General features: G+C 30.8%; 1 protein-coding gene across 1 annotated transcript; it reads right to left on the reverse strand.

The window, feature by feature from the left end:
* Positions 1-1,867: 1,867 nt before the first annotated feature.
* On the reverse strand, positions 1,868-8,733 carry LOC128158614 (ficolin-2-like). Its single transcript, XM_052821542.1, has 5 exons — positions 8,606-8,733; positions 8,176-8,324; positions 4,226-4,325; positions 2,602-2,772; positions 1,868-2,149 (listed from the first exon to the last, which is right to left on the reverse strand). Exons 1-5 carry the CDS (start codon positions 8,691-8,693, stop codon positions 1,899-1,901), a joined length of 759 nt encoding a protein of 252 aa, XP_052677502.1. The 5' UTR covers positions 8,694-8,733; the 3' UTR covers positions 1,868-1,898.
* Positions 8,734-11,109: the final 2,376 nt, after the last annotated feature.

The raw sequence follows: 11,109 nt of genomic DNA on the forward strand, positions 1-11,109 counted from the left end.
CGCGCCGGCGAGCTGCGCTCGCTATTATGATTCCCGTCATAAAAGATGGTGTACCAATTAGTAAAGAGAGTGTCATAAGTATGATTAAGTTAATCAGTATTATTGAGCTAAAAACAATATTTCAATGATGACTCTATGTCGTGATTTATATATAATATTGATGTTATTATGCTATGGTCTTAGAGCTAATCTATTATTAATCTATGGAATGTAAGGTTTTGGTCTTCTGATTCTGGTACTTTCAGTTTTTAGAAGGAAAATTGTAAAAATTGAATGAAACGGAATTTGTTGTTTATTCTTTGATTTAGAACGTTCAAATTCTAGAATTAAATCTATTTTGTTTTTTTTTTTGGTACAAATTATAAGCGTAAACAAGTTTCTATATATTACCGTTTTTGAGATGTAAAGCCCAAAACCTTACAAACGGGGGGATGAAAAAACAAAAAAATTCAAATGACGTTTAAAAGATTATATGATGTAAAGACTTTATCAAGATAGAAATAATGAACATACATTCTGAGTTTCATTAAAATATACTGACTCCTGGTTTTATAGGTTGATGAAAATCGTTTATGGGAGTTTCAATGTTAAACAAAAAACACGCGTCATTCATTTTCTCAAAAGTTTTCAAGTAAATGTTACAACATTTCATCAGTATAATGACACACATAGTCTGTAGACCGGACAAGATTTGGGTAGACTATATTGAAAAATGAAGGGTTCTGCAGTGGCCAACTTTCAATAGAGCCCTTTAGCTGTAACTTTTAATTTTTCATCCGATTTTAAAAATCTTTTCGCTTTATAGTTTACGGAAGAGAGGACAACTTAACAATTATGGTTCGAGTTATACCGCTCTGCTTTAAAACGTATATAAATCAATACTCCTAGCATACTAAGTTTTGGGTCCAAAAAATAAGTATTTACTTTAATAATTTTTTATGAATATTTTCAACGAAATTAAAATACATCTTTTTATACAATTCTGGAGTTATCTTTCTTTTGACATTGCATTACTTATGGTTGACATTTTTTTTATCATAAGCGCTTATTTAGGAAATAGTTAAACTAATGTGTTGAAAAGTTTGGAAAAAAATAAATATGAATGTTCCTGACATTTTAAACTATAAAAAGGTAAAAGGGGATGTCGAAAAGCCCTTTCTTTTTGTTAGAGACAAACAAGAGTAATATTTTTTTGGCTTTTTAGTGTTGACAATCTCTTAACTTGCATTATATATTGTCTTTCTACCCCAGCTAAAAATATTAAAGATCTGTGCGTAAATATAAAAAAAAATTGATATATACCCAAACAACCTTCACGTCATATCAGGGATACATCTATTCAGCATGCCATTAATAATGTGGGTCGCAAAATTATGGATTAGCCATGATGACGAGAAGTAATAATTAATTTTCAACATTTATAACTTACACTTTACCAAAGTACATAAATAAGTTACATTTACATTTCTTTACCCCATACCCCTTTCTACCTTTAATTTCTAATTATCCATTTCTAATTCTGCCGTTCTAATTTAAACTATCATTACATATATGCATGATGAGCACCCATTTTCTTAAAAGTATTTGCAAAATCATTGCTTATTACATCCTAAAAATATTTTAATGACGGACTCCAAAATTTACACATTAAACAAGAAGTGCATTATGTTTTTATGGAAAATGTAAATAAAATGCTAGCTCTGTTTACCTTTATTTTAAGCAGCATGCAGCTTTCAAACCTGAAACTGGCGGCTTGAACTCCGGCAAGCAAACAACATAAAATCAGTGTGTTAAATATCATGCATCGTCATACGCGTATAAAGGAAAAACAAAATATGTAAAACGAAAAGCAAATTTGTGAATTCTTTATTCCCTCTTTGATCTTTATACATTGATATTTATTTGGGCTTTATCATCATTTTCGATGATCTTAACGACTCCCATGTATTCGTGTTTCCCCATTTGTACCACGTGATTCCATTCGAAGCAGACGTTTTTTTGCTGTAATACAATCCATTTAAATTGCACTTGAGACATTTATTAAACCACCAACCATTTCCATAGCTTTTTGCACAGTTATCTCCCCATTTGTCGTTGTCACTGTCTTTTGTACTGAACATCATTCCGTTGCTATAGGTAAAGGAATCCCCTATAAATAAGATTTAAGTTTTTGTTGACTTAGGATGACCTAGTTCCGTGAATCTAATATGTTAAAAATAGCCTTAAAAACCAGCTCAGAGCACAGAAAATATGCAACATTTAAAATCCTTTTAGAAAAAAAAATCATAGGAGGTTATCAGATGGCATTTTAAAAATAATTTGTTATGTCAAAAGAGGCTTCGTTCGATTTTCTCTTAATAAAACTATCATGTAAATTTTTTCACTTTTTGCAAACGACCGAGCTTAATTATATAAGATCTCGTAAAGATTAAAGAAAACGTTAAATTGGCATTTCGAACGTAAGATCTTATATGAAACGTTGATTTCTAAAGATGATTAAAAAGTGATCTTGAACATAAGATCTAATATGAAACATTGATATGTAGTGATTTTCATATATCAAGTGTTCTGTCTAGTAAAGTAAATTCGTTTGTCACTTACTCATGCCAAGCGATCCTTTAAAACCTCCAACAGTCAACTTGTACTTATCAGATTTGCTTCCGACCTTAAACGTTGAATACAGCACATGTCCTTCCTCCCCGTTAAACTTTTTAAGATTGATTCTTAACCTTTTCTTGCCATCTTTAGTAAGATCATGAATGGCATCGTTTCCTTTAAAAGAAAGGCAAAATAATAATAATTATCCTAATTATAACCTAATGGCGGTATCTACTAAATGCTTTTTGAGCATGTTACTGTGCAAGCTCCAAAAAAGAAATTGTGAATAATTCAAATTAGGTTTTATCTCGTATTTCTTCTAAAAAAACTGCATTTGATTATAGATTATAAAAAAGATATGAAAATATTTAGAATAGTTACTTTAGGCAATTTCTTTGCATTTACTTTATTCGATGTGAAGGTGGCTCACTAAAATTTGAACTTAGAAATCAAGGTAAAGAAGTACTGTCGGGAGTTGATTTTATTTTATTAATTTTAAAATCAACGATATGTTATTTTGCCTGACAAGTAGTTTCTAATCTGTATTTGAATGACGCACATTTTTAAGATATGAATTCTCGAACTTTTCCGACAAAAATTTCGAGAAAACCCCATATGGATCATGTTGTGTAATATTTAAAGATAGAATCAATTTCATCAAACTGTCTATGGAAATGTGTTTAAAAATTGTACACGTCTGGGTCCAAGCAATATTGAATTCTAGTCTCGTTCAACCAGACGCTCGGCTGTCTCCGGTAATCTCCGACTACCAATAGAGGCTCTTTGCTTTTCGGAGATTTACGGAGACAGCCGAGCGTCTGGTTGAACCAGACTATATTGAACTCTGGCGTAGGAATACATACAACTACAAAAACCAATCAAATTGTTCGTACTATATAAAATCTGACTATTTTCAAGGTATTTATAAATAAATTTCTTTTGAAAAACAATGGTTCAGCATACAGTACACTGAATTTATCTATTATTTTCAAGATCTACGTCTTGTCAGCGATGATGATTTGTGCTGAGGTTCAATCACTGTTTCACTTTCGGTTTGCCAGAGTAACAGCATAGGAGAGTTGATTAAAATCAACTCCCAAAATACGGTAAAAAATAGATTATGATAGCATAATAGATAAATAGTTTTTAAGTCAAATAGCCGAAAAAATGCGTAACTTTGAATACAGTTTCATTCCCCTTAATTTAATTTAGTAAAAATGAACAAAACCCTAGGTGGATTCAAACTCATGTCTGGTTCACACGCCTGATACCTGAACTACTGAGCTATGACGATATACAACCATACCGACTGATACAAACAATTCAACAAAATATTTAAATCGCCATCTCCTGACGTAGTGTCTTAAAATGTATAAGTCCAGATGTAGATCATAAAAAACGCAAATTAATAGCCGAAACTTTTCTCATCACTTTCCATTGAATTTTTTAAAAATTGTCGGATTTCTGATTGTTTAATAAATAATTGATATTGATAAAAAAAAGTACCGTTGGAAGCTTATTGTATAAAAGTGTTACATGTAAATTAAAAAAAAAAGTATTTGCAAGAATATGGTTTATATTATTTAATTAGGCTTTGCTAATTTGTTTATAAACTATTTTTCCTTACCAAACCAAAACTCATGACCAGGGTGTCCGAATCCTTGAGCATATTTCTGCCAGGATTTGTTTTGAAAATCTGTGGTACCGTTAAACCTCCTCTGTATAACCTTTAATCATAATTTAAATAAGTAATACTTTGCTATTTGATATAAAATGCAATTAAGAACGATTCTATCCGATATGAACTATGAACGATATAAATTCAAGAAAAAAATATTTTTGCAAATTAACGCGAAAATCTCGCAATATGCGAAACGCTCGTGAATAAACGCTTTACCTTCGCGATATAACGCGAAAATGTCGCGAATAAACGCTTTTCATTCGTGGCAAATCTGTAAAGCGTTGGAGTTAAACAGCACTGGATACAAATAGTGCTTTTCCAATCAATATCGATTCAATATCACATTATTTATGTTTATTTTTTTTTAACTTACTTTGAAAACAAAACCAAATTATCTATACTACTATATTAAAATAATAGACTCGAATTTTGGGCTTTAATACCGAGAAATCGGAAGAGTACTGTCTATTGTTTTATTAATTTTAAACATCATTGGTACTTGAAAATTACCAATTTGTTTTTATTTTTTCTCAATCAAGCTTCGCTTATCAACAATCAACAAAAATTCCTTTTAAAAAACTGGAAATCATCTGAATTTGGGATTTTACAATCTTGCGCATGCGTATTACATTCACAATAAATCACGGGAGGCCCTTTAGTTTATGTTTCCACAATGTCACATTTGCATGGATAAACTCAGAAACGATAATACAAATACATGTAAATTTTCATTAAAAATTTGCTATATATTTTATTCATCAAAGGAAATACGGGAGGTAACTTTAACTCAGTGCATTAAATATGAAAAATCCTGAGAGTTCCGAATGTCAACATGGTGTGTAAATTTGAAGCGAGTAAAAAACGTTGGTGAAAAAGTTAGAGATATATAATAAATATGCATGGATAATATCAGAAACGATAATACAAATACCGTGTAAATTTCATTGAATTCTGTTTATCAAAGGAAATACGGGAAATAACTCTAACTCAGTGCATTTAATGTGAAAAATCCCGAGAGTTTCGAATGTCAGCATGGTGTGTAAATTCGAAGCAAGTAAAAAACGTTGGTGAAAAATTGTTTAATTCTTCATTAATATTAAGATCTAATCTAATATATGAAGTTTAAGATGAAAGGTATTAACAGTCTCAAAGTGGTATGTTATCAATATTTTAACTGTTATTTTCAATGCAGCTTCATTAATTTTCTCCAAAACCGTTTCGGAGCGATTCTGCAATTTTTGCTACAATACGGGTATGGGAGGCATTTTAACTGTGGTATACGCCTGTCCCGAGACACAGTTAGATTATTCTAACTAAGCTGAGTGTAGTGAAATTAATAGCATTTTTGTAGGCTAAAAGTTTGGTTATGTAAATGTCAACAATACGGTGGTCGATGAATCTATTTCGTAAATGTCCGAAATCATATGCAATGTCAACCCGTGCACGCATGGGTCAAAGTTTAGTATGTACTGGAAGTAACCAATATCATTTATTATTCCACAAAATTATTAAACTAAATGGTTGGTCCTAAAGTAATATCACATAATGCATTGCGCTTCTCATTTTCTCACGTGCGCTGTATTATAGAATATGAGGCATCAACATTTGCAAAATAACAATTTTAATTCGAATTAAAAGAGTTATCAAAGATTGTGAAATTGATAGGATATCATTGTTCAAAACGTTATATATGTTTACTATCGCCGCAGCATGAATAAAGTAAGAGTAATAAGCATCAATTAAGAATTAAAATTTGTTTGTTTTCCATTGTTAATTTTCATGAGGGTTCTTGTATGAAATGACAATATTAATATTAAGGTTTCGCGTTTATTTGCGAAAGTAACGCGTTTATTAGCGAATATTTACATTTTCATCTGTCTTTGTCTGTGATAACAATACGAATAAATTTTGAAGCCTATAACCCAATAATTTAAAAAAAGATGAGCGACATAAAATTGGCGTTTCTTATAGCATAACCGAAAAACGGTAACGGCTGCACCGCGTAGTAATAGTAATACATGTACTTGATAGTGGTTTTAATTTATGTTATTTTAAAGCGTAGAAATTGGAAATAATATAAATATAAGTAATAAGGAATCATTTTTTTTAATATTATGAGGTGATAATTTTGGCCGGAACGTGGTCAAATTTATCATAAAGCCCTTTGGTCTTTATTTAATTTGACGACGCCCCGACCGAAATTATCACCTCATAATACTCAACGTTTGATTTCTTATTCTTTAAAAAAAATCTTTTTACTTACGAAAATCTGCTCAAGGGAGAGTACAATTAAAATTCGTGAATTGAAATAAAACACATCCCTGTTGACAAATACTCATTTTCACAAAAAAAAAAAACCAAAAACAAAAAAACAAAAAACAAAAGAACAAAAAAAAACAACAACAACAACAACAAAACAACAACACACGAACGAAAACAAGATATTTTAGATGGGAATTCTGATATAATTAAACATTCAGAAAACACTAATAACACTACGCACAATTTTCCACTGTTACCATTCGTGTACTCTCAGGCCTGTTGAAATGAAAAATTTCCATGGAGTTTTTATTTTTAGATGTGCTAGAGGGAGCGTTTTTAGGGAAGAAATCATTTATTTTTAATATTTTTAATGAACATCGTTTGAACCCTGAAATATTCATAATTATCGATTAATTAAGCACATTATCCATCAATGATATCTTGGGACAGAATATAAAATATGGATATTTAGAAAGAATTCATTTTTTAACCACAAAAAGCAGTACTATTATATTACTATCAACAGAAAAGAACAGGTGCACTTAACACTTCATGGGCCCTTTTTCAGTGCCGTTTTTATGCAGAAAATATCAACAAATTGTTTTTTCTGTAATAGTTAAGCCCTGGTGGATATTTCCGATTTATATATGCACGCTTAAATTTACCGAGATTAGCATACAGTTCAAATAATTCAGGATTTTTAAATGCCTATAAATAATCTTAATCCGAAAAATTCGAACCGAACCTACTTGAATTATTTTGTTGGTGGATCGATTGGCGCGTTTGCTGAATTATACTTTATGCATTATTTTGCGTCTGAAAAAAAAACCTCGAATAAAGCTTTGAAGTTGCATATTACCATAGTTATCAAACAAACATTCCTTACCATACCAAGTTGATTTAAAACGTGTCAATGTTTTACAATAAGCACATTTGACAAACTTCTACCTGGATAGAACCCGCTTGATTGTTTGAAATAATTTATTCCATGCGTGGATTCAAACATTGGTCAAGCAGGTAATAGCTTTCCCTTGCTATAGGAAAAACCTTGAAATTTTCATACGTTTTCCATTTTTAGGTACCAGCCTAATGCAGTACAAACTTCTTATGTTCACAGTAGTTTCTAAATGCGTAATGTATATTTTGTCTTTTCCACGAGTTTGTACTCGGGTAGGCTGACAGTAAACAGAGGCTTTGAAACAAATGTCCGTCCTCTATTCACTATACAAAACCACGAATGTCGTCTTACCCTTACTATGTTGTAAAGCTTCGTGCTTTTTATATACAGTAATTTCAGCGCTAAAACTTGCTGATTCTTATGGATTAGATATCAATAGGTGATGTTAGGTAAAAAAGTTATACTTAATTTGAATCTTCATTTTTTTCAATATTTACCGGGGCCCATAAATGCACTCGTCCTTTGTTTGAGTTGTACTTTTTCAGTAATATTTTATTAACATATCTAATATAATAAATATTATGTATTCGATGCATCAAAATTTTTATATCTTTTTTATTTTACTTTTAATTAACTTTTCTTTATCTCAAAGTACGATTATTTCTAAAAAAAAAAAAAAAAAAAACAAAAACAAAAAAACCCAAAAAACCAAACAATAAGTTTGATGTATACTCACCGTCCAACCCCCTCCGTCTGTTGTCATGTCACAAAACACCCGTCTCTTGACTCCATTACTCAGATATATAGTATACACTCCATCTCTGTTCCGTATGTACGGTTCTTTCCTCAGTATATCTGTACAGTCTTTGAACTTTTGACTAGGATCTATTTCAAATCATCATAATTATAAAAACAAAATAAGGAGAACCAAAAACATCTATTTCACCCATTAACACCCTTTTTCAAAAGAAATAGTAGAACAAAAGAAACAGATGTTGATACATAATTTCATAATGTAAGAAAATAAGACTGATAGCTTATAACATGGCAGTCTTACCTTGAAAGAAAAATACATGTCCAGGTACGTTTATGCCCATATGAAATGATGATTAGATATTGATTTAATTTCGTGCGTAAATAAAATCTTTAAGACAAAACTGACATACATTTTTTAGAGAACACCAATCCCCCATCAAGCTTGTACTTTGACTTCACAGTGAGAATTATGGGTCCCCCACTCAGAGATCCCGTCATCTCCGTGTGTTGCCATGGTGCATTTTTCAGAAAAGAACCGACCTCATCTATAGTATATCAGATATATTTAAATTTTAATTCTTGATACTCAAAAATTTTGCACATATGTTAGATTCCTTTAGTTATCAAACTAAAGACACGTTTTTCTTAAATTTGAAAAACAAAACAAAAGGCAATCGATGAATTAATACATATGAAGTAACATAACACATGTATAATGAACCAGTAGCTTTAAGAGCATATTCTATCATCATTTAAGTTTGAGTTATTTCAAGACAACTTCCTCCCCCAACTCAGTCTGATCATTTTCAATTAATCGTCAATAGGAAATAACTAAAGACGTAATAGAAAATACATATCTGATAAAATGAACTAATCATTAATAAAATTTTCCTTATTTCTAGATTATTGATAATTCGAGGAATCATTCACAACTAACCCTTTACAAATGGATGCGGGGTTATTCCAGATGAACGGATAACTGTAGCATAGAGATGAAGGACTGCGTATAGAACTATCCACGACATGTCACCTTTTGTGATCACAGTCCACTGTACGAATGACTGTGTGAAAATCAATACCGTCAATATATATAAATGACCTTTAAAACCAGATTAAAATGAAACAATATATTTGTAAGCCAGAACGACGATATGTTTTGTTTTTATTCTATTTCATACACTTTATATCATGTTGCTTTTTTGCAGACCCTATACTCACGATGACAAAATATGATATTTTATTGCATTTATAATATGTAATGGTTGCAACAAGGCGTTCAAGGAACTTGCTAAGTTATCTTCCTATTTGACTTAAATTATCCTTTTTTTAAATAATTTATGGATGATATCAAACGTCAAGCATAACAAGATTTATCAAAAGTATTATTCATTTCCCTATTCATCCACCCCCCCAAAAAAAAAAACAACAAAAACAACAACAACAAAACAAAACAGACAAACTGAATATACAACGTACTTTATATTTATCCAGGTGATACAAATCTTTGTCATCTATAAGTAAAATGGAACAGTGTACATATCACAAAACACAAAACTTAGACAGGATTACATGTTATTTTGTTGCTAATATACATGTAACGATATTTAGGAACAGAACATGTATACATAAATTGGCTTAGTTGTCTAAGGGCTGCGCTTGTCTAATCTTTTTATTGGCCAAGTTATCATCAATTTTTTGGTTATTGATTTCTCTATAAAAATATATCGCTACTCACCTGACTTTGTCTATATCTGATTCCATGGCACTTGATCCTACCTCTATCTTTTAAGAGGTCCGTGTTGCTCTGTTTTAAATTTGTATTTCGTTTTAGGGATTTTTTAGATGGTTGACAGTTTGTCATTGTCAATGAATTTATTGGCCTCCATTTTCCCCCTTTTTACTTTATATTTGAGGAATGAAAGTTGTTATACCCAGGTAGTTACAGGTAAATCACAATGTATCTCTCAGTATTGTTAAATTCATGTATTTAAATACTAAAATATGAAAGCTCCAACTAGGTTTCTGACTCATCAAAAGTCCTTATTTTAAAAAAAATACTAGTATAGATAATGTATTTATCATGCAACCAATGGAAAACGCTGACTCCAGTTTCAATAAATATATTTTCGTAAGTTACATTTACCTACTCGATATTAGCTTGCGTAAACATAAAATGATTGCTAATGAGTGAAAGGTGTCATGCTCAGGTAGTTAATGCTATGTAAATCACAAATGTATCTTTTAGTATTGTTAAAATGCAAATACTATATATAAAATAAATATGATGAAAGCTCCAACTGAGTATCAGACTTGTCAAAAGTCCTTAATTAAAAAAAAAAAATACTAGATAATGTAGTTATCATACAACAAATGCAAAACATAGACTCCAGTTTCATTAGAATTTTTTTTCGAGGGTTACACATACCTCAGCAAAACCATGTATTTTTAACCATATCAATTTCATCTGTAATATTTAACGTCTGATTTATATATCTCATTCTGAATAATATTATGTTTGAAAAATAGTAAACACTATGTCATATACTAATCAATTATATACACAAATATATATTTAAAGCGTAACGCTGTAGCAACATTTTTGTCAGTGTTAGTTATATATTACTACATGAACGAGTTTTATATGTTGCAATTAACAAAATCGGTCCCTATCATGTAAACATCTTTTATTTTTAATTATTTCTGCGTTAAAATTTATTTCAATAGATTCTTTAAGTTATCATACCGGGATGGCACTTTCTACGGCCGACAATGACAACGACAGACATAGCAAGCATTGCGCCCCGATGTATGGAGGTGGCTGGTGGTACAACTTCTGTCACTGACCTAATCTGAATCTAACCTGAACGGAAAACACTACCAGAAGCAAGCTCTCTCTATATCCTGGCTCTACTGG

This window comes from Crassostrea angulata, chromosome 8 (genome assembly GCF_025612915.1).
Source record: "Crassostrea angulata isolate pt1a10 chromosome 8, ASM2561291v2, whole genome shotgun sequence".
Lineage (NCBI taxonomy): Eukaryota > Metazoa > Mollusca > Bivalvia > Ostreida > Ostreidae > Magallana > Magallana angulata.